Raw genomic sequence first — 24,140 nt, 5'->3', positions numbered from 1 at the left:
TTACAATGAGATGCTGCATACCTAAAGAAAGAGCAAGGTTGGTGTCAAAACTGTATGTTCTCAAGCCTGAGACCCATGGTCACAGCACTCACTGATTTTTTTTGACAAGCTAAGCTCAGTAATCTCTTGATCTGGTCTGGGCTTACTAGTCTGAGCACTTACTTCTCCATCTTCAAAATAAATGAGCTCCTCATTTGCAGAACATGGTCATAACTTTCCTTCTGCCTTAATCTTAAGTCATAGGTCCAGTCCCTCTAGAAAGGGTTTGGCAAAGGAGAAATGGGGACTCTAATATGTGACCTCCTCCAGTTGTTTTCACTGAATGGAATGTGAATTTTGGTCCAGTCTGGCTCAAAGGCTGACACGTTCCTAGGAAATGTTCATGTAAACTATAAATAACTAGAGACAGAAAGAACAAAGCAAATCTACTTCAGCTTGAAAAACTGAAAGGCAAGTCCTATTTGTCCTCTGTGGGAGCTTGCAATAGGAAAGTATGAAGGCAGCATTTCCTTGGGCAGTAGAGGCATGATGAGGTTCCCAAGAGATCCTTTAAGTAGAATCTGGAGAACAGGGGTTTGCAAGGCACCTCAAGCCACAGGTTCAGGACCAGACAATTGCAGGAAACCATCAAAGGCAGAACAACTCACTACTGCAGAAAATACTTTGGCATGTGAAAACAGTCAGTGAACACCCAGGACTCGCACTGTCAAATGCTAAGGATCAGCTTTCCCAAGCAGACAGACTGTCCAACATCTGTTTGCAGTTGGTTATTTTTACACCTCCACTTCAGCTGTGACAGTAGTTGATCAGATAAGACTTCAAGCTAGACAAACTTTGCTGGGAGCTCTGGGCTTTAGACACACACAAATGCAATGGCTGCAGTGCAATATGCCAGTCAAACCCCAAATCACATCTGTTTGTGTAAATGTTTGAAACTTTCTTTACCATTCCTTTTTCTCATTGGACCAACAGTATTAATGGCTGGTACAGCTTCCAGGACTTCAGAATCAAAAGTAGCTGGTGGTGGGACGTAGCCAGGGGTTGCTGAAAGAGACAAAAAAATGGACAGCCTGTGTAAGGCTATGCAGAAGGTGACAGGGTATTCTTCATTACATTTATTTTATCAAGGACCTTTTCAATGTGAAATAAGATAATAAGTAAAGAGGGAAGTCATAAACAAGAACAGACAAAACTGGTAGACAAGGCATAATGGAGACAATGCCAAAGACCAAAAGTCTCCAGTTTGTAACTGATGGGCCATTAAGAAAGTCCAGGCACAGCTTTGGGACACCTAGACTTCATAACTGATCAGATGGGAGGAAAAAGAGGAACTTGAGCATTTGGGATATTCTGATGGGGGGGGGAAAGGTAGAATTATGCAAATTTATTAAAGAATGTGCAGGGAAGTGGGGCTTGGTACAACCTGAATATTGGAGAAAAACATTTTTTCTTTAGGATAGAGGCTCGTTTCTGAGTCCAGTATCCATCATACTCAGGCAGATTCTACCACATTTGCCTGGGAACAGTCAAAGAGATGTCACTGAGGAGGTGACTGAGAAGGGCAGTTTGGACTCTGACAAACTGAAAACGATAGCTGTCCATGCACAAGCTCTTATGCCACTATAAAAATGCAGTATGTGTTACCATATACTTTCTCCAGTGATGTTTAAGAGAGTTCCTTCCATTTCACAGCTGGCAGAGGCCCAGAATGTACAAATGTTTCACACTCACCTGCCAAGCATTTTCCCAGCACAGTCTGCAGCTCCGTGATGTTCTGTAACCGAGTCAAAACCTTCCCCTTCATCTCAGCGTCCTGTTGCTGGCAGAAGGCATTTACAACCTAGAGACAGAGAACAAACTCACTGACTTTGGGAGACCTGTACCTACTTTTACTCCTTTCTCTTTTCTGAATAACATTCTCAAGTCCTGAATAAGCACACAACACAGCACAACTGGCCTGTGTGACCAGACCCAGACTGCACGAACAAAGCTCTTCAGAAGCCCATGAGAACACAGACATAACTGATGCAACCTACAACAGCGATAGAGCAACACCTACACATCTAATATTAACTGAAGAGGAATTAGCAGACAGCCCCATGACAGGTTTCTGTGCTGCTTGTGGCTCTGGTGACCACTTGGCACTTCCCAGGTATGCCAAGAAATAGGCAGCCCTGGAAGAGCAGCAGGAACAGGAGCACTGGGGATGTGGAACTGCACCAACGCTGCTATAGCTGATGTTATAACACTAGCAGGGAAATTGCCACTGACAATTGCCGTTAGCAAATAAATACATGGTCCAGACCTCTTTGAAGGCACTGCATTCCACCCTTCTGTAAGCTCACAGAGGTACAGAACAAAGGACAAAATCACAACTGAATTTACAAGGGACCCATGGAAGCCTCTAGTTCAAAACCCTGCTCAGAACAGGTTGCTTAGAGCCTTTTCTAGTGGAACAATGAGCATCTTAAGAAAGGCACAACTTATCTGGAAGTGGGGGCACAACCCTTCTGTTAGGTGAAGACCACAGTAAAAGACCACAACATATCCTTCCCTCTGGCTTCCCCTCTCCAGGCTGCAAAAACTCTGCTCTCCCAGGCTCTAGCCCCTCATCAGCTTGGTGGCCTCTGCTGGACTCACTCCAGAAGCCCAGACAACAGGAGCCCAGACTGGACACGGTGCTGCAGGCAAAGCCTCACACATGCCGCACAGAAGGCAACAGTCAATGCACCTCACCAGCTGGCAACTCCTCTTCTAGCCAGCATGGCAAGACGGACATTTCTGATGCCCCTTTCATAATTTAGACAGATATTACATCACAGTTTAGACATATTTGGGGTTTACAGCATCCTCCCAGCAACAGCAAAACCTATTTGCATACACCAAAATGTGCCAGTTTACAGACTGCAGCTGAGTAGCAGGTAGAAAATTCACATCAGCAAGCCTCTGCCCAAGAAAGCAGAGTTGCCACCAGCAGGAAGATAAAGGATAAATGATAATGAAGGGAAGAACACTGGAGAAGGTTTTCAAGAGGCAAGGCTCTCCAACAACAATTGCACACCTGAAGCCAGGCTTAGTGTTTGCAAGTGCCACTTGAGAACCTATAATAACGCTCTACTCACCTCACGAAACCAGTTGAGAGCATAGAACAGAAGTGAGCACAGAAATTCCCGTTCCTGCTTGGATAGAGAATCCAGCTTCCCTTCAACTTCCGGGTCAGTCAGGTACAGGGGGCAACCTGGGACAGAGCAGGAAAACATGGGATCGAGTTTACTACCCAACCTTTGCTCTTTGCATGGACAAAAGCTTACCAAAGCCTGTATCCATTTCCAATGGCTATCTGGAGTAAGCCTTCTGAGCCACTCCATCCCCAGACAAAGCAATTGTCTCCCCTGCCTCCCTTCCACTTTGCGGGCAACAGAACATCTCAGCCTCCTCCAAACTGCACAATTCTTCCTACAGCTGCAGGAAGCCTTTGCAGACCTGGGACAGGAGCAAGTCAGACAGACTCACTCTTAAAAAGTCCATTTTCATACCCAATAAGGCATCGATCTCCTCCAGGCTTCCACTGTTTTGCTCTGCAGTGTAGAGCCTCAGCAATCGGAAACAAGGTGACAGACACATTGGTGACACTACCCTGGAGGGAAAAAAAAAGAAAGAGTGAGCCCTGTGTTTTATGTACTCCAGAACACACACTGCTTTGCCCTTATGTCCTCCTCATGCCACCTTGCCTATGCCTTCTGTTTTGCTTTTTGCAAGTCCCATCAGCACAGAGCGGAAATGCACCACACAGTTAACACAAAAAAAAACCTAAAAACTGGTGATCACTGGTTTTCTTGAAAACCATACAAGGATAGAAAAACTGCTGTAATGGACAAAAAATAGGGTCAGATTTCTTTCTGGCAGAAAGCAAAGTCGAGTCATTCAGAAGGAACTATAAGAAATTGGGCAAAAAGACAGCTGTAAGCAATGGAGAAACCTTCCTGAATGGTTTGTAGCACACTGCTGTTTACATTCTGGGTAAGGAAAAGTACATTTCTTTCCATAGGAGCATGTAAAGTAGGCTCTACTTTATTTTCAAGCGATCATTTCTTTCTTCTAAGCACAACTGCAATCTCAACAAAGTCTTATACCAGTGAATTATAAAGGATATGAAGGTGCCAGTTAAAAAAAAAAGCCTTTTATTATTTTTAACTTTGATGCCCTGATGTTTAATTGGATGTTATTTGTTACATATTTCCTGCTCCACTCTCCAAAGACAAAGCATGTATTTCTCAGTTTTTTCTCTCAGGTGGGTGCATGTTTGTGGTTTTGGTCTGAAGCAGAGGTCTGCGTTGTCAAAGTATAGCTGAAGTGAGAATGAATCAGGTACTGCTGACACACACAAAGTCCCTGATGACCATTTGAGAACCACTGCTCCAAATATCAATTTTGCCACCTCAGAGTCGCCTATCCATCTCAACATGGCATTCGGTACCACCATGACACTGGAAGACAGAGCTGCTATTCTCATCTGACCGGCAGGAACCAAGGCAGATGCAGTGTGGCTTACCCAAGCTTGCCTAAACAGCCTGAGCCAGAACAGACTGCTGCTTCCCAACCAGCCTGTGCCTCTAGAACTACCTGAATATGTCTAATAACAAGAGGAGGAAAAGAACACTGGAAACTGGTAAATTCTTGGACCAGCTCCTTCTCAGGCACTTGGGCAGGCAGGGCTGATAGCAGAAGTGTGCCAAATGAAAACAATTCCTTTACCTTTGCAGTCATCCCACCGTTAAGCATTAAGTCGAAGTACCTTTTACTTTGGTTACCCATTCCATCAGTGGCCCTGCCAAGCTCACTCTGGGACATCAATGGCAAGAGGTTAATAGCAATGGCTCCCTGGCTTTCATCTTCATCCAGGTTATACAAGGACTTCACTGGGAACAAGAATGAACTGCAAGGAAAGACAGACGAGCTTTTGTTGACAAGCATAGTTCTCGGTGACAGAAACACCACAAATACTTAGCCTGTGATTAGCATACCCATCCACTGTGGGGTTGAGGTCCACCACAAAGTCACTGGGAAAGTCCTCCACCAAACTCTTCCCAAACTCCTCCTATAAAGAAAGCAAAAAACACACCTGCTCAGCAAAGAGGCTCAGTGAAGAAAGCTTCAACAGCATCAGTGGACAATGCAGAAGAAAAGGCCAAGGAAAGGTATCCTGGAATGGTCACAGCAGTGAAGCCCATTGCCTGCAAGGGGAGCCAAGGCCTGTCTTCACAGACAAAGCCAGGAGATGTTGCTGAGCATGTACAGCAAATTTATTCCCTGCTCTTTGAATGTGGGCTTGTCTACAAGCTCCACAGTGCTGCAGAGGGGCAGAGAAGCTGGCTGGATGAGGAAAGCAGTCATAGGAAGTTCTCTGTCCTAAGAGGCAATAATCAGACTGAAAAGGCTATAAAATGCTGGCAAAGCTTTATTCCACATTGTGTCTCCTACATAATTCACATGCTTATACTGCTAGAAACAGCTAAAGGAGAATAGACACATCTGGAAAAAAAGACAGTGAAAAGACCTAGGAAAGTCTGCACAAACCCTGTGAGAACTTTAGCTGACTTTTACATTTCAGTCTTGCAAGGAAAAAGGAGAAACCCTCCTTCCTTTGCTCTTCCTCCTTGGAGCACTCAGCTGGACCTCAGTAGACTGGCATTCCTAGCCCTAGGCACAGAGGTGACTGGAGCAACTTCCAGCACTTCTCAGCTCCCTGCTCACCTTCCCTCACTCCAGCATGAAGTTCCTCCACTCTGTGCTCTCCTGGCTCCTGAGATGGCTTGCAACCCTCCTGGCAAGCACAGTACACATGCAGAAAGCATCCCCACCAAGAAGGAAGAGCTGTCCAGAGGCCTTCACAAACCTCTTCCTGTTACCACAAATACCATTTATCTATTACCATAAAATGTCTGTGGCTCTTCCAAGTCCTGAGGTGTTGGATATCCTTAATAATCTGACCAGAAGCCCATTTCAATACTAAGTTTAAAGTTCTTTCAGATTCTACTTTCATCTATGAATCTTAAAAGCATGCTCTGAAATGTCGTTTAAATTTCCTTTAAAAAACTTCCCTGTTGTCATGTAAAAGTTCACGTAAAGAAGCTGTTAATGCAAAACGAGGAATCTGCCACAAAAAAAAGCTGAGAGCTGAAAGAGGATTTTGTATCTGATCAATCTCTTATGGGACCTTAAACCTTCCTAGAACAAAACGAGAGTTCTCAGACTGAACTGAAATCCTCAAACTGACTCTGTCCCACTGATGCCTGTAAAACATCACATTTCTGAAGAATTCATTTAAGTGATTAAGTTCAGACTACTCTGCAACATACCAGGAGTTTCAAGTCAAATTTGCCCCTCTGTTTCTCTATCAAACTGGCGAGTTCATCATAGTACAGAGCCAAGATCTCTGGTGTTTGCTCACAGCAGAAGCCCACAAGGTCCAGCAAGGTTGAAAGCTGAAAGGAGAAAAAACAGTTTGCAGAAGTGGGTAATGTCAATGGATCCAACTCAAGCTTTTACCCTGGGTCCCTTTTACACTAATTTACTCTGAGGCATACCCAAAGCTTCATCTCTAGGGTAACAGCCCACAGTGACTGATCTCGCAAAGACACAGTTTTTACAAGGAACATGGGTCTTCTTTTAAGGTCCTTGTCCAGATGCACCATGAGACAACATGAAAGTCTGTCCAGGATCACAAGAATCCCAGGCTCAGTAAAGCTAACTCCCAGATGCACATACTGCTTCAGTTAAGATTGTGTTTCCAGCCACACCTCCTTGCTGACCACATCCACCTCTCTCCCACACTGCCCCGTTCCTGGTACTCACCTGCCCATCACGCTGGCTGTTCAGCTGTGGTCTCTCCAGTGAGCTACCACCTCCTTCGCTTCTGAAAGCAAAGGATAACCTTGGGTTTGTTGCATCACGCTTAAGAGATAGCAAAGCCCATCACACACACAACGTTCTCTCTCCAGAAACTGGAGAATATACATTTCTCAAGTGCCAGCAGACAGGCTTTCCCCATGCATTTGGGTCAGACTTGAGTGGGAAGGAGTTTCTCTAGAGGTCAAACAGATTCATTCCCTGGGGATTTACTCTTCTTTTTTTCTGAGGCACAGAGCACATTCCACCTGCTGGGATCATCTGTGTGCATTTTACCTGACAAACTCCCTGCCACCAAAGGTGCTTTGACACACCGATGACCAACCCCACAGGCTCTTCTGGGTTTTCTTCCCTTGTAATTGTTGATTTAGGATTTTCTAAACTTCCCCTTGAAATAACTATATTAGCATACCCAGCTTAGTCTTGAACCAGTGCCTTTAAATTAGCGACTCCTATATCTGTGCTGTGGGACCAACTGTAAGGAAGTCCCCTGACCAGGGCCTGGAGCTAAGATGGACTTTTCTCTTCATGTAGTAGACAGCAAAAACATTCTATTAAGAAGTGCAAAATCAGCGAGCTAAATAATGCTTCTCAACACCAGTTAAATCTTTATTTTCGAAGTGCTTTAATCTTTGCCACAGCCCTTATCAGAAGTTTGCCTGGTTTATGAATGCTGTTTAAAAATTATTTACACAGTACACTGGAAATTGTCATGGCAGTGCCCAGTAGAGCACCAACAGTCTTTCTGCTCAATCCTTTTAGATTTCCCTGTATTCAAACACGGAGCCCATCAGGTTACTCAGCCTGGCATCAGAAGGTGACCTAGCGTCAGCCCACCACAGCCTTCTGACTTTTTTCCAAGCGATAAGTCCTGCTGGTGCCAGTCGAGGCATCTATGCACAGGAATTAACAAAAAATTTGGGATGCCTCTGAGACAAGCAGGTGACCGGTATTGAGCAGGTTGTAACAACACACATCTCAGTCTGCAGAGAGGAGTTTGCACTTCTGGATTTGACCAAGATGTGCATGAGTCCAAAGGCAATGTCCTCCTTTCTTTGCCCCACTCCCTGTTTGGGCTGACCTGAAAGCACATTAAATTCACCTCCGCCACATTCTCTCTCACCTTTTCAGTGCCATGCTGCCTATCATGGTAACAGCACCAATAATCCCCATTTGTTTGTGGTTGGTAACTGTGCTGGAGAGCCATTTCCTGATCACCATGTGCATGTCATCCTAAAAAGAGACACCATGTCACCACAGAGTTACTCATACGTGCCACTCAAAACCCTACTGACATCTTCACTTAATGCCATGCCCAAAGGGTGCCAGGGGATGGTTTATTGAGATTACAGCTTTGCAAAAGGAATGCACATTCTGCCGATTCCTTTATTATGAAAATACCAGTCACAGCTATAGGTAGGGCTGGGAACAGCATTAGAAGTGACTTGCTTTGTCTTTGCTCTAATTACTACACAAAACATGTAATTGGTCCAGATTTCACCTATAACTAATAGAATAATATATTTAAAAAATAGCAGATGGTCTTGGAGCCCTTCACACACAAACAGCAGGTGCAGAGCTGCCCTCCCAGACACTGTCAGCTTCAGGAGGCTGAGAGATGGAGTGGGTTTTGGAGCTGGTTTTGGCATTACTGGTAGGTAACAGCACACCAGACACTTGGGATTAAGACACTTCTCCTGCTGCCTCCCCATGTCCCCTGGCTGTGGACAAACATGCCCTGCACAACAGTAGAGGTTTCTGCACAGCTTACACTCCACCTCTTCTTTTTGCAATTTACGAGTGCCAGGCAGAACACCTTCCTGATGGCTACTCCTTCTGGGCTGCAAAGACACCTTGTGTGTTGCCAAGGCAATTTTCACAAATGGCATGCAAGAAAGATAGATTGGGGGCTCGGGGCGGAAGTCTCTGAGGAAATTAGCTCAGAAAGGACCTAAACCTATCATACAACTGGAAATTTTGGCAGTGAGGAGCTCCATTCTTAACGGGGTGAGTGGAAAGAAATGACTACAGACACACTGTTCCACATGCCACAGACCAGTCAGGAAGAGGGAGAGCAGTTTTCCCTCAGTCTCAAGCTAGCATGTGCAAACACACCCACAACTAGAAACGATGCAGGAATTCATAGACAGACAAACAGTCCCAGTTTCTAGGAGCTGAGTTTTACATACGGGAAAATTTTAAACCCAGATGCTGTGATGAGCCCATGCTATGCAGGGTGGAAAGTCTGGAGCTAAAGTCTGGCTTCTAGCCAGTTGGGAAGAAGAGAATTTTAAGCTGAAGAACATCCTGACATCAACAGATGTCATAGATGAGGGCACTGTTTGCACAACACAACCTCTGGAAGGTAATGTAGCAAAAAGGACCAAGGCACAGCCTGAACTCCTTTCTGTTGTGTCTCTGCTTACCTGAATATAGCTTCCTTCTTGCCTCTGGCTGAATGCTAGTGTGCTGAGAATGTGGAAAAGCTTCCGGATCTGGCATGGATTCAGTTTCTGTGTAGAGTCTAAAATGGTCTGTAAGAAGGAAGCCACAAACTAAGCCAGATGTATCCAAAGTCTCTTTTCATGTTCCAAATCATAAACCAATTCTCAACTGCAGGGAAGACAATTAACTTTACCTTCTTTGCACATGCAGGGAAAAGCTACATTCAAATTAAATAAACATAAATGCAGGACTATTGGTCTGACCTCAATTATCGCAGTTTGTTTCGTCAGAGGCTGAATGGGACAAACGTAATGGCTACCATAAATATTTTGGGGGTGCTCCCATCCCATTAGTGTTAGCTATTTACCTTCTATCACAGGTTTGGTCACATCATTCAAAGTATTTGACAAAATGAACGTTAGGGGTTTTTTGTTAATATTTCCATCACGAGCCCTGTAACAGCCAAGTTGTTAACAATCTAGGGGTTGAATTTTTTGTGCTGGTTGGCATCCTCAGGGTATTTCTTCTTCCAGTGCTTCAGTGAAAACCATCCAGCCATTTCCTGAAGCCACCATAGCTTTCCTACTACTGCCAGGGCATTTTGCTGCCATTACTTTTCTCCTACTACTGGCCAACCTCAAGTAGGATTTGGAGTGAGATGTTCAGTTTGACAGGATTAGATAACCACTTTTGCAACCCTTCAGAAAATGCATCCAGTTTTAAAATTACATAAATAAATAAATAGATAAATAAATAAATCACTGTTTGGGGAGGTGATTTGCACTAAGATCTGCATGTTCTCTCTGCGCTAGAGAGGCTCCAGCTCAGCAATAAATACACCAGGCATCTGCTGTACTACACTACAGTGCACTGCAGAACTTTTTCCAGGTCACTGGCTGGTATGCCAGCCCCCTCTGAGATGCACCCCAAACACATTACGCTGCCAGACCTCGAGGTGTGGAGGAGTGCTTCACACACGAGCCTGGGTAAGGCATCAAAGATGGGCCCACGGAACCCCCAACCTGTAAGTGATCTGCCCACACAAGAACACGCAAACAAGGTCAGGAGGCAGGTCAGCAGGTCTCAGCAAACTGCTGTGAGCAAGTTCTCCCCACTGCACTTCTGGCAAGGCAGTCAATGATGAGCAGGAGTTTTAGGTCACCTCTTTCCAGGACTGCTTTCAACCCTGAGTCCCTGTCACATCCTCCCTCTGCCAGGAGGCAAGCAAGTCTTGTTTCTTCCTGTTATACCTACGGAATGTGTGACAGATTGCACTGAAAATTCTTATGGCAGATCTTAACGCCTTTTTAGCATATTTTAAGCAAGTAATTTAAATTTAATAATCAACCAGCTAAACAGCAAGAAGCATACAGCTTTCCAACAGTGTGTACTGAAACTACAGAATCCACTGACACCAAGTGAGCATCAAAAAAGTCAGAGTGGTAGAGGGAACACCCATATCCATACTCTTCAAGGGCTCTGAAATTCAGGATGTCCTTAAGCTACAAATCACCAGAGATGGGAGAGAGCTCAAGGCAAGTATTACTATTTGCTTGCCTTGCTGTTTTGCTCTCCCTTCAATCTCCACTTTTACTACTTTTGGAAGCAGACAGCTGGGCAGGCCTGACACTGCTTGTCACTCTTAGGAGTTAAGATTTAACCCTTTTTTTTTTTTTTTCTCCTCACTGAGTACTTTTTTCTTTTAAACTTTAGCACATATGTCTCTTCCTGTCCCTGTCAGGAGTTTTGTTTTAGGATTCAGATACTGGCTGAAGTACTGTCAGCCTAAGTGGTAGAACAGGCAGTGCACAAAGAGTGCAGGTTTTTGCCAAGTATTTGAAATACTTGATGTAACTTTTTGAGGTAACTTTTTTTCTTTGTCTATCTCAGTTTCCCCTGTCAAAAAAAAATCACAGTCCTATCTTACAGCTCAAGTTTTCACAGTGGATACCTTTCCCTTGTGACCACTGCATTTCTCAGGACAGACAGCTTTACAGGTACCAGTTCTTCCAATACCTCTATTTCTGAAAAGTACTGACCTACACTGGGATCCAAGACCAAGTGGTGTAATGGACCTGAAATGAAGTATTCATACCTTCACGAAGGTGGCATAGCGCATCAGCAGAGATGTGTGCAGCATCACCAAGTCCGTGAGCACGTCCAGAGAAATGTCCAGTTCTGTCTCATTTCCACTGCAAACATGGGTCACCAAAGCAGCCACAACTTCCTAAGGAAAAAGCCCCCAAAGAAACCATAGTGAAATGTCAGCAGAAAAATGCCTGCCCTTCATATGGAATATGAGCAGATCATGACATGCAAACTAAACCAAGGTGCAAACACAAATCAAACAGATGGCATCCATCACACTATACCTGCTGGCAGTAAGAGTCAAAGGCTGCAAAAGCTTGCTTGTACATGCAGCTGCCAAAGGACACTATAGCTGGTTGTGCAGAGTGCAGAAACGTCTGAGCAAGTGCTAGGATTGAAGGGAAGAAGTCTTTGATAACCTGAAATACAGACATCATGAAAAACGAGATTAATGCTGCTTGTTTTCAACACAACACATTCAGTTCTCTAAACAACGTGCTACAGCTTATCCCAAAAGCTTTTTCTAGTGTAGTGGGTGCTTTCCTGCCTTCTCTGACAGTCCCTTCTCACGCTGATGTGCAACAAGAGCAGATAAGGCACACAAGAATGGCCTTCTCCAACCTCCTCCACACAACGGATTCACAGACTGGCAAAGAAGCCAATCAGCAAAGCTGCAGAGCTTTGCCCGTATGGGTAACACCAGGGAAGTGACATTCCAAGGTACCACTAAATAAAAGCCCCAGGATAGAAACACTGTTGGCCTTACTTTAACAGAAGGAGTCTGCTACAACAAGGTACTCAGAAAAAACTAAGTTTACTTTCAAAGTTAGCATAATCACACAAAGCACCTTTGAACATCTTATTCAGATGTAAAATGGCCTACTCTATCTTAATTTATTCTGGGAGTTAATCTAAAACTGAATTAAACCCACTTATATACAGAAGAAAATATGTCTACCTATAGCACTATTACAGTTTAATTAATTAATTTTAAATTCATAACTCAGTGTTTCTCATCTGCACTCTACCTCCAACAAGCAGCACCATGTCAATTTTCATCAATCTTTTTAGATTTTTCATAGTAAATGGTAATTTTCATTACAATCCAAACATACATCCAATATATATATACACATATTTAGACCTAGAAAACATTACACTTGAAAAATACTGCATGGTAAATATATAAACTCATAAAAATATGGTGGGAGATAACAGCACATCTGGAACACAGTAAAGATCTTGGGCTACACCACATCTCTTAGGCTGAAAGTACATAACAGGAATAGGATAAATAATGCAGCACAGGGTTAAATCATCATCTGACAAGATCCTTGAGAGATAAAAGAAAAGAGGGAGTCCCTGAGCACAATCAGCACTGACCACGGAATGATTTTGGAAGGCATTCTGCATCAGCTGTTCAGGCATGCAGCCCAGTTGAATTTTGCTCCTCAATACTTTCTCAGTTTGCTTCCTGTTCTTGGTGTTTGTAGAATGGATTAGCAGCAGAACTATCAGATCCAGAACCTTTTTGAGGAAATAACCACCAATCATTATGCTGAAAAGATGTTAAATGGTCCAGACAACTGCACACTTTGAAATCAAAACTAAGAAGAAAATCTAAAGCTCAAAAAGCTCCGACAGCCACAACTGTAGAAAAAAACCTCATCAGCCCAACAGAACAGAATTAAAATAGGATAACTCTGCTCCTTAGAAGGGACAAACTAAGAGGTACCAAGAAAAAGGATAGCTGTTATGCTAGGAACAAATCAAATACCAAAAAATCCACCCGTGCAACATCACTGGCAGTTTCTGGTCCAGCCAGAAAAATCTCTTCAACTACAACCATGAAGAAAACACCATCAGAAGAGGACACTGCCAGAGACAAGTGCAGAGTCAGAAGCATTACCTTATGGTCCGATACGGATGTGCTGTTCTCAATAGCCTAAGAGAAAAACGAATAAAGAAAGCTATTATACTATATTCCAAAACCAAATCAAAAAAGGCAGACAGAAAAAGGAATTGACTCCCTACAGATTTCCCTCCTCTACAACAGGACAGCTATCAATGACAGCAAACTGGATCTTGCCAACAAGAGAGAATCCAGAAGGCACTCAAAAAACCAGCACAAAAATTCAGCTTGAATGAGGATGTTCTCACATAACATCAGGCTTGGAAAAGGAACTAAGGTACTGAGCAATGAAAAGCTGAGAACAAGAAAGCGTCTTCTGGTTTACACTGAAATGCAATTTAAAATTAAATTTAGGCCAATACCAGCCAGTATTGATTTCTTGCAGAACATCTTCAAGCACCTTAAGACGTCACACAGCTCAGTCTCAGCATATGGGTACACATTTTTGCTCTCTTGCAGGCAGGATAAAAACCTAAGATTAGTTTTTCCAAAATTCTCTCGTAAACATGCAGAACCAGCTATGTCCTGCATTTTCAGATCTGGGGTTTGTACAGTGGAGCCCTGTGGCCATCTTGCAAGCCCTGTGAAATCCGTAACTTAGGAAGAAAACAGACCCCTGAAAAAGCACTGCTAATCTGGAACACAGAATGAAATCTGTATCAGCAAAGTGAAGGGCTAACATTTGTCTTTTGATATCACATTTGATTACAGAGAGGCTCAGGCTCAACCTAGGAGTCAAATTAAATAAGGAAACAAGGACTGGAGCACCTTACCTTAATCCAAGCTTCAGAGACATCTTTCTGAAATCTCACAGCTAACTTGATCACATCAAAAAGTAGCTTCACACAATTTTGGCTGCTGGTTACTTGGCTCATGGAAGAACTGTAAATGATCAGAAAGGAGGAGACTCAGTCACTGCAAATGCTGTAGTACAAGGAACAAGGCAGCCTAGCAGCCACAGCAGTGACTTACAGCAGCCATTCTTCAGAGGGAATGCTCTAGTGAGGACAGGGAGTTTCAGAAAAGAGTGGAAGCAGAGGCTGTAGAATTAACCAAAGACGTACTGGAGGGAACTTAAAACAGATGAACTAGCAGCAACATTATTATAAATGGAGTTGCATACCCCCATACAGACAGGGGTGCAGGTGGCTCAAAAGGAACTACATGCATGGCAGGGGAAGTTGGCCCCACAAGAATTGACAAATGTGCCAATCCTTATCCTATTAGCACAAAGTGAGAAGGAATAAAGACTTCAGCACCTTTACTTGGGATAAATTAGGCTCATGTATGTAACTGTGTGTCAGAGAGACCAGATAAAGAAGAGTTGAAGTTCTCTCATCCCATCTGACCCTTGGAGAACCGTGTAAGTCAGCTCAAGTACCTGGCTTGGACTTGGCTTTTAAGGTTCTTCTGGGAACTCAGGATCTGCAGGGGCAGAACACACGATGACAGGTCCAAGCTCTTGCGAAGGTCAGAAATGACCTGTAAAACACAAATACCAGCACAAATCACTGCAACGTATGAGGAAAGAAAAGGCTGAGGAAAAGAAAATATAATCTCACAGAATAACCTTAACATTACAAACCAAAACCTCATGTATTTGTAAAGACTTCAGCATTTGACCATTCTCAAATGGCTTTTTTTTTTTAATACTTAAAAAGTGAACCAGCCACACTTTGCTCTTCACTGTCACGCACACGCATGCAGAAAGCAGAAAAGGATGTAAGAGTTATTCCATTAATCCCCACCCATGTCTGCTGGAAGTGGCTGTGAACTAGTTTTATACTGCTAAGCATCAGAGTGAGATATATGGCAAGCACAGGAATTCTGGGGCCTGTGAATCTACTCATTTAACTGCTGTCAGATTGCAGTGGATCGGCACGGACTGGACCAACGGTCACACACGTGCTGTTTTCACAGTGATATCCCTGAAAGATCTGGGCAGATCACAACCCACATCTGCCTTACGCTGAGGCTTCCTCCAAGTATGGAAAACACCCACGTTCAGTAGTTCAGCAAGACTGGCTTGACAAAACACATCTGGTTAATTTAAAAAATATTCTGAGTATGTTTCCTTAGAGAAAGCAACATCAAAAACTGAGGAATTTTACATTTTAGAATGAAAACATTCCTCCAACAGAAGAACCACCCTTGCGGGGATGTTTCCAAAACATGATTTAGAACAGAACTCAGTGGAGAAAAAAAGAATTACCAAGTTGCATTCACAGGTCTGTTGGATATTTATGGAATTTAAAACCCTTAGAAGGTCTCTACAATGCAAAATTCTTAGATAAAATTCAAGGGCTTAAAAGTCACCACCTAAACACAATTTTTCTTGCTAAGGGTTTAAATCAAGACAAATTTGGCTGCTTTCAGTTGTTTAATATGATTACACACACAGGACAAAAAAAAAAAATACATTCTGAGACAAATAAGAAAAATCTGCAATAGCCAACAGAAAGGAGGAAGTTTCAATTCTCACACCTGAAAGCAGAACCAAATCCAAAGGATATAATTTATACATGTGCCTTGATCCTTGGCAATATTACAAACTTTACTTGAAATCACTAAAGCATACACCTCTGTGAAGCAACTGCCCTCTGTTAAGACAGGCACTGAACTAGACAACTTACTGGTCTTTAGTACAGAGAAAATACTATACCTCTACTGCGTCTGCTGCCTTGACGTTGTGGAGGATGAATTTTACTACTACAGGCAGATCTTCCAGTTTCACAGAAGGCACAATAGCCATGGCAGACTGCCGCACCTGAGGAGAAGGCAGCACCAGTCAGCTGCAAGACTAGGGTTTGCAGAAACAGTTACATTAGTGGGAAGGAATCTTTGGAGACCTGTAGTCCAGCTTTTTGCTCTGAGCAGGAATATTGTCAGTACTAGATCAGACTGGCCTTGGCTTTGCTAAAAGATACACAAGGATGAAGGAAACCCTTCAAGTGCTGCCACCTTTTTGATAGTTTATGTCAGTGGTGCAGATCTGAACTCATTTTTCCAGATGCTCCATCGTTTCTTAACTAGCTTTCAAAAAGGAAAAGCATTAAAATGTGTAGTCTGCTGTGCAGCACAGGCCTTTGGGAACCACGTAAAACAATATTTAATGCACTTGAATGAATTTTATTCTATTCATAAGAAGCCTAACTGCAATAAGTGCACTGATCCAGAATGTCCACAAGACCCAAGACACAACATCTTGTCTCCTTTATCATTATTCTGCAGAGAAAAACTACAACCATGTGATGATTTAATCTCCAGTTTGCCTTTTCTTAGAATATAGCAGCCTAGTCTGGTCACTGTACCTAAAAAAAAGAAATAGTGATGGTAAGCAGGTTTAAGATGGGCAGTAAGCAACTACTGCAGCAGGACAAAGTGCTTTTACATTTGCTCAGAGAGCAGCGTTCGAAACTTCTGAATGCACACTGTAACATCCAGAAGACTTCTCCCCACTCCTCAGTGAACCCCTCACGCGTATTCCCAAAACAGCTTTAGTTTCTCTGCCTCCCTTCCAGTTTCAGCTAGCTCAGGACTTTCAAAGGCCTACAGGAGTCAGGTTTAGCAAAATACTTTGAATGACCAAAGAGCTCTGGCTCTCGTGTTGCTAAGCAAGGGCTGGGTTCTGCCCAGCTGCTCGGCAAAGGCTCTCACCTCAGCCAGGAGGCCTGCATCGAGATCCAGACGGGAAAGGGCATCCAGGACTGGCACTGTCAGCCGCCTGCCCTCTGTCAGCAAACAGCTAGGAAACAAGGAAAAGAAAACAAGTGATCTTCTTGGCAGAACCACAAACAGATCTTCAGTAAATGGCATGATTCCAGTAGTTTTTGTGGTCACTACAAAAAGGAAAATAAATCTCTGAAACTGACAACAACCTACGCCAATGGCATTATGGAAAACGTGTCCCCTGAATTATCACCCCTCTCTGAACACCATGAATATGATTCTGTGCCTGCTGATTAGAAACAAGCAGGAAGAAACCACTTGTTTCATGTCTTGTTAAAACAGGAAGCATGGGCAAAGACCTGGTACGAGCCTCCAGCAAGAACCTGAAATTTGTGAGATAGATGGTACATGATTAACCACACACATCACTTGGGCCTGATGCCTTCTAGCCACATTTCTGTCCCACGGACATGCCATCAGCAAAGAGTAATTGAGATTGCCACCAAAGCCTGGGATTGAATCTGTCTCATGTGTGATCTCTCCCCTTGCCATAGCATTTGCCTTAATAATTACAAACACGTAATGAAAGGCCCAATCAGACATCTGTTCAGTTCAGCATCCTCTTCCTAGCATTGGTCAATAGGGAACAAACAGACTAAGAATTGGACAAGTGTTTACAAATGTTTCCTATATAAACAGGTCTGGCTTCCAGCAAGCTGTGGTTTGGCACCTACTTGACCAAGGGACTGCAGCTGTGTTTAACAGCCTCATGGACTTTCCTTTCCCAGAACTTCCTAGAATTCATCTATAGAAACTTAGATGGCAGCAAAGAACGATTAAACTTTCTCTAGCAAGAAGGTTTAATTTGTTTTAGTTGAAAACCACATCGTTTTCCACTTCCTGGTAATTCTGTTTATGCTCCCTAATTCATTGCAACAAGAAACAAGTACTTTCACATATCACAAATCGGTAGAGGCTATCAAGAATCTGGAAATAAATCTGACATATTGATACTGTTTAGACTCTCAACTTTGAAAAGAGACAGTTAGAGAAAACAGTTTGATTAGCATAAAAAAATTTAATTGTGTGGGGCTTTTTTTATCTAGGAGCTGAGAAGATAAACTGAGCATGAAAACACAAAGCTACAATCACTTTTGAGAGGGCAGAAGAACCAGATGCACCATGTGCAGCTGTAGGCTGAAATAATGACCACTGGTGTGAAAAGATAATTAGCATGGGCACAAATGTAAGTGATCTGTGTAATGATAAGAATTAGAAGCACTGATGTGTGTAATTAAATATAGGCTAAGACTACTGAAAAGAAATGTGTCAACATTATAAAAAAAAGACAGATGCAAGGTGCTCTCTGGGAGGACAGCTGCTGGTATTAGGCTCTCCTGTTCTCTGGGTCAGTAAGTACACTTGAGAAATGTCTATAAAATAGCCAGAAAATTCTGCTTTCTGCACACATTTATAAGTGCTGGGTTTTTTTTATTAACAAAAACTACCCTTACTGTAGCACAGCAGATTTCAAGCCAAACCAAAAGCTGTCTATAGTAATATCCAAGTGACTGATCACAGACTGACCCAGCAAAAGTAATGAGTACTTAACTGGATTCTACCTTGTGCTGTACCCAAGTAGTCAAGAGTTCAATCACTTTTAAGATAAAAACATTTTAGCAGCATTTAGACCTGTCCTCAAGAGCATAACAGCACAAATGAGATGTCCTAAGCCTGTTCTAGCTGTCCCTGAATGTTACTCTTAACAGAAACAGGCTGTTGTCCTACTACTTCAGTCAGTCCTGGTGCACCTGCATTAACACATGGTGTCCTCTTCTATTAACTACAAAGGAGGAAAAAAAAATACCCACAAAAAAAAAAAAACAAATCAACTGAATCATCTGTACCTGAGCTCTCTGGCAACCTCACTTTGCTGGGAATCTTCCAGGATCTCAGGTAAACTGGTGATAATATCATGCTGGATTGGTACTGGAGAGACACTGACCATCTGCATTAACTTCTTGACGAGGTCCTGCAGAGAAAAGGAGCACCTGTAGAATGCAGGGGGCTCACCGGGGCGAGCGGTTCGTTAGCCCGGCAGCAACACTACGCTACGCATGCAGGGTCACTCAAGAAGTCACTTGTCTGGATTTATGTCAACTGTCCCCTAACTCATTGCTCTGTTGAAGTCGTGAATCACGGCACAGAATTTTTTGGAACAATAGTATTTTACAGGTAGGATATAACTACCTTAGTGAGCAAAGGAAACTGGGAAACCAGTTCAAGCTTCTCAGTGTTTAGTATGACTTCTTGATTCAGTTAATTCTGGGACTCTCTAGTAATACCCTTCCAGTATAAACTAACCCAGAGACTTGCTGACTTAAGAAGGGAAAGAACCAACAAAGCAGGAACAGAGAATTCATCCCCAGATGCTTGCAAGTATCCAACATCTCTTGTTCAAACAAGAGGGGATTGTAACTTCCTGCCAGCAACAGCTTTAAAATTAGGTCACACATGGGGATACATACGCTTATTGTAAAGGAGACTCGGAGAAAGGGAAGAAGAAAAATAGCAGAAAAGGATGTTTAAAAGTCACTGAAGGCAATCATAAAAGAGAAAGAATTAAATCTCTCCTTCAGCATGTGAATATGAAACCAACATCAGTTCTCATTTGCATAATTATTGATCTCACCCTCTCATGAGAGGCATTCCAAGTTGACTGGAAAAACCATAGATGTGATTGCAACATCAGTACCCACCTGGCTGTCCAGAAGCCTGTCAAGCCACTTAAATTGATTGACTATGAGCCGGGGAAAATTTGTTCCAAAGGTGCCCACACTAGAACAGCAGAAGGCGAAACACAGGTTAGGCAGACCTACAGACAGACTCAGAAGCTTTGCTGCTGGTCAGCAAGACAGTGGTTAAACTTTCCTCATCACTTTTTCTAAATCTTTCTTGCTTTTACAGACACCCCTCATCTTTCTGTCAGTTCTCCCCCTTGGAGGCAGGCAGAATTCTACTTTATTTAGAATATTTCCCCTACTTCCATAGAAACTATGCTGTTACATTTTTATGACAGCCTGACCAGAAGCATATGCAACACTCAAAATTTACAGTGACATGGTCTTTTCCATTTTGTACCCAATTCCTTCCCTAATATTCAGTTTGCCACTTTGTCTACTGCTAAGCATGGAACCGATACTAAAAATAAAAACCAAAAAAGAAGCATCCATACCTTTCTTCAGTGAAAGCATAGATTCTGTCATTGTATTTGTACAGACCAGCTGTAATCAACCTTGTCTCTTGTCCCATAATTAAACAAAACCAAAAAACAGTACGAAGTCTGCTGAAAAAACTCTATTATTCCTCACAGTTAGTTTTAAATTAGATTTTCCTGGAAATTGTTACCTCACTTTTCACTTCCTTTTTGATTTATGAGCATGTTGAACAACCCAGATCTCCACAGGACCATCCTCCTACTGAAAAACAGATCACTTCTTGCTTCCTTTTTTTTTTTTTTCCCCCTCCTTTTTTAACTCATCATTAATAGACAGAAAAAACTTGACTCTTCTTATAGCTTGAGAGGAGACAAGTGTAAAAACACACATTTTTAAGACATACTAAAGGGTTCACCGCACAACTAAAATCCTATAAATTTCACATACAAGATCCCTTAGAATTTTTGGGTGAAAACAGTTCAGCCCTTCTGACTGTGTTAAACCCTCCTCTAACCAGATTTCATTCTGAGGCAATTTCTTGACTCAGCCTCTGTGCAGCACTTCTATCCTGCTCAATACTCAGCACTGAAACAAATACTGTTTCAAACAAAACCAGCCTCAGCTTTTTTCTGTCCCTTGGCCTGCTCCACTAACTCTGTATGAGCATCCAGGACATGGGAAAAAGGGCTTAAGCCCTCAAATTTCATTTCATTTCAAGGCAGAAAGAAGACACTGTATACTCACACATCAAAAAAGAATTCAGGGATCTTTTCCAACAGCAGTGTTATGACAGCAGGCTAGAAGAAAGGCAAAAACAGTGTTAGGATGATGATTTTTCACCTGTGCTGTCACACTGTAACTAAAACTAAACTTCCACAGATGAAATAGGTACAGAGAATAAAAAACTCAAAGGGACAAATAAAAATATTTCCTGTGTAAGAAATCTCTTGCCTAATGCCTGAAAGGAGGCATACAGCCTGGAAGCCTAAACCCACAAATGCTGAGAGTGCTATAAACTCTCCACGTAATCTAATAGAAGCAGAGCATACAGGCAGGATGTACAATTTCTCTGGGCCAAAAAAAGCTCTTCTTCTCAGACCCAGATGATTTGCTTTCCACCACACAGGAATCTAACGCATCAACTTCAGTAAGTTTGAAAACAGTGCCCACTTGCTTTTGCAGGTGTAATTCCTCCTCTCTATAATCCTTGCCCAAACGCAGTTCTAAAAATTTATTTAAGACAAGAACTTTTAAAACATGTTAGTTATAAGAGGATTGAAATTCAAAGCTGCTCTCAGGTTTCCCATGCCTTGGTATCTGTCACCTTCAACTCCACGTACATCTGGATGCAACTCGTACACAACAGAACTTGTTCTTGCCAGCAGGCTGCTCAGCATCCTGCCCATTTTTAAACACCTCTGAGATGCAAATCCTTTCAATAATGGATTTTCCATCCCCTCTCTAGCCCACTGGTTGTAGCACTTGAGGAAAACATTCTCCACAGGAGAAATGGTCATATCCTATCAGAATTCCCTGGGGCTGACCTGAGCCAACACCTCTCATCCTGCCCCTGTTCACCTTTGAGAATAGATAATTGAATTGCAACTAGATAATTGAATACCAAAAAAATCTCCCTTAATCTTCTCTTATTAAGACTGAAATCCCTGTTCCCTCTGTCTCTTCTCGTATGCTATGAAAGAAACAAGAAATTGGACACCATTCCATATGCAGCCTCCTCTTCCTTACAACCCGTTCTATTAATTCTCTACTTAGATAAGCAAAAGGATCTTTAAATAAATCAACACCACTGTAAAGAGCAAACCAAGAAGCCCATACCTGTAAGATCTTAATTCCAAGTAGCAGTTTAATAAGACTTTCACAATATGAGTGCACCAGAGTCCTGCAAGATGAAAGATTCCACTACAGTTGTAACAAAAAACATGTAGGAAAAGGCTGTAATTCTTTCCATTCCTGGTTTTTGGTTTTTTTTTGTTAATAACACTTACAATGACTTACAATAACATACTATAACCAGAGACACACCAAAAAAATTCTAAAACTGCACCATAGCTCTAACAATCTACTCTTTACAAGACTAGCATGAGCTGGAAATGCAGAATTCTCTACAGTTAAGCTGTATCTCCCAGAAAAAATTGTCAAAAAGAGGTTATTCACCAGCCTTGTCGATTTTTTCCCCCCAGTATTTACTTCTTGCCATAAAATGCCACAGAACCCAGCACATGCCACAGGCAGCTACTAAATTCCATGACTTTTGACTTTAAACTTATTGCTGTTAAGTAACAACATATTACACTAGCCACTGTTGCATAAGAAACAAGCCTTGTGTATCAGGTGGAGCTGTGTCCTCTCCTTCCGCTCTCCTCGGTGTTACACGACATTTAACTAGAGACTGGCTCTGACTTAAGGGGAAGACAAAACAGATACTCCCTGACCTCGACCCCTCAGCCCGTACGGGAGTGCAGGGCAAGAGACAGTTCTTGAACTGGTTTCTGTCCTTGATGTGAGATTCCAAGCCGCTGACAAACTGCTTCACAACCTGCAAAGCAGACAGAAGTTATCCACTCCCTGAAGAGATGCCCCGATCAGTTGCTCTCTTTTAGGGTGCTCGTTGTGAGCAGGTGATGAGAGCAGGGAAGATCCAGCCAGGGAACTGCAGATAGACAGCAGCTGTGCTGGATAATAAATGAACTCTAGTCTGAACCAGTCCCAAAAGGAAACACTAGTCATTCTACAAAATAACTGCAAATCAACAGTAGCCTCACATTTTACTTTGATTTAGAAGGGCTTTGCTTTTCTTCCTGTTCAGCTGAGACAGCAACATTTAATGTGACAAGAGCTGCACCCAAAAAATATTTGCAGGATTCAAGTCACTGGTTTCAGGACTTTTACACTGGGCTTGTTGACTGGAGGGGAGCATCACACTGTGGTGGTTTTAATGCTGCCAGCTCCCAGCCAACACAAAACCAAACACAGCTTCCACTAGAAAGTCAGGCAATTATTTTTCTGCCTTAAGAGTCTTTGTCTTTTGAACAGTACTGCCAATTACTGTTACAAGGGAAGGTAGTGGAAGTGCAACATTTTTGCTTGGAAAGATGAAAACGCTAGCTGGTACCATACACGCCAAGGCTGGTTTAACAGAGACACATGCTGGTCATCTCTGGGTCTGACTATCAAGACAAAACAGATGAGAAGAGACAGACACAGCAGAAGGACAACGGGACCAAGAAACGGGCTGAGAAAGGAACATTCAGAGAGTCTGGACCACAGAAACCAAAGATAAGCTACCAGCTTGCATGTTTGTATGGGACTAACAGGAATAGGCAGCTCCACTTGTGTCTTTTGCTACACAGCAAACAGTTTCAAAGGTGGCTCCTGCCAAGGAGTAGTCCATTACTTACACCTGGGTAAGTAGGGTGTTTCTCCAGGGCCAGGCAGAGCTTCTTCTGGAAAGCCATTTGATCTACAGCTAAGGAGAAAGTTTAACAAGAAAATAAAGAACCAGGCACATTTTATCTTTAGAACATTATGACAACAGCTACGCTAGGTACAAGCTCTCAAGCCCATCCACCAGCATGTCTGTGTTTGCTCTATGAAAAGGTCCAGTTAGCAAAAGCCTGAGTGGTGTCACCACTTGCGCTTTCTCCAGTCTCGTCTAGGAGTAGCTAGTAGCACTAAAAAGGCTTGATACACAAATCTCTGAAGGCCCTGTCTGAGCTGAAAGGCAATATGACATGTTTGTCTTCCTGTGTCAGAGTTCCTGCCTCTGTAACTCAATATCGGAATCATAGATGCAGCCTTATTCCATATACCTCCAACAGTCTTTCAGAACTCTTTAGCCTTAGCATGCATACACCCAAAAAGCTCATATGAGTTCAGGT

General features: G+C 42.8%; 1 protein-coding gene across 1 annotated transcript in view; it reads right to left on the bottom strand.

Annotated features, from left to right (window-relative positions):
- FANCD2 (Fanconi anemia, complementation group D2) overlaps nucleotides 1-24,140 on the bottom strand; it is a gene marked incomplete at its 3' end in the record, with an annotated part of 42,774 nt that overhangs the window by 17,845 nt on the left and 789 nt on the right. Inside the window, exons 3-26 of the mRNA XM_008943122.1 lie at nucleotides 23,661-23,728; nucleotides 22,695-22,798; nucleotides 22,078-22,141; nucleotides 20,986-21,038; nucleotides 19,783-19,861; nucleotides 18,931-19,055; nucleotides 17,012-17,099; nucleotides 16,017-16,121; nucleotides 14,736-14,836; nucleotides 14,128-14,236; nucleotides 13,352-13,387; nucleotides 12,826-12,969; nucleotides 11,727-11,861; nucleotides 11,450-11,581; nucleotides 9,336-9,443; nucleotides 8,033-8,142; nucleotides 6,856-6,916; nucleotides 6,360-6,485; nucleotides 5,025-5,098; nucleotides 4,796-4,936; nucleotides 3,537-3,637; nucleotides 3,123-3,238; nucleotides 1,732-1,840; nucleotides 946-1,044 (exon numbers count right to left, since the gene is read on the bottom strand). Of these exons, the coding sequence (XP_008941370.1) occupies nucleotides 946-1,044; nucleotides 1,732-1,840; nucleotides 3,123-3,238; nucleotides 3,537-3,637; nucleotides 4,796-4,936; nucleotides 5,025-5,098; nucleotides 6,360-6,485; nucleotides 6,856-6,916; nucleotides 8,033-8,142; nucleotides 9,336-9,443; nucleotides 11,450-11,581; nucleotides 11,727-11,861; nucleotides 12,826-12,969; nucleotides 13,352-13,387; nucleotides 14,128-14,236; nucleotides 14,736-14,836; nucleotides 16,017-16,121; nucleotides 17,012-17,099; nucleotides 18,931-19,055; nucleotides 19,783-19,861; nucleotides 20,986-21,038; nucleotides 22,078-22,141; nucleotides 22,695-22,798; nucleotides 23,661-23,728 (2,388 nt within the window). The remainder of the gene's footprint in view (nucleotides 1-945; nucleotides 1,045-1,731; nucleotides 1,841-3,122; nucleotides 3,239-3,536; nucleotides 3,638-4,795; nucleotides 4,937-5,024; nucleotides 5,099-6,359; nucleotides 6,486-6,855; nucleotides 6,917-8,032; nucleotides 8,143-9,335; nucleotides 9,444-11,449; nucleotides 11,582-11,726; nucleotides 11,862-12,825; nucleotides 12,970-13,351; nucleotides 13,388-14,127; nucleotides 14,237-14,735; nucleotides 14,837-16,016; nucleotides 16,122-17,011; nucleotides 17,100-18,930; nucleotides 19,056-19,782; nucleotides 19,862-20,985; nucleotides 21,039-22,077; nucleotides 22,142-22,694; nucleotides 22,799-23,660; nucleotides 23,729-24,140) is intronic.

This window comes from Merops nubicus, unplaced genomic scaffold (assembly GCF_000691845.1).
Source record: "Merops nubicus isolate BGI_N331 unplaced genomic scaffold, ASM69184v1 scaffold26516, whole genome shotgun sequence".
Taxonomy (NCBI): Eukaryota; Metazoa; Chordata; class Aves; order Coraciiformes; family Meropidae; genus Merops; species Merops nubicus.
Note: the sequence above shows the minus strand (reverse complement) of the source record. Positions and strands in the feature narration are given on the sequence as shown.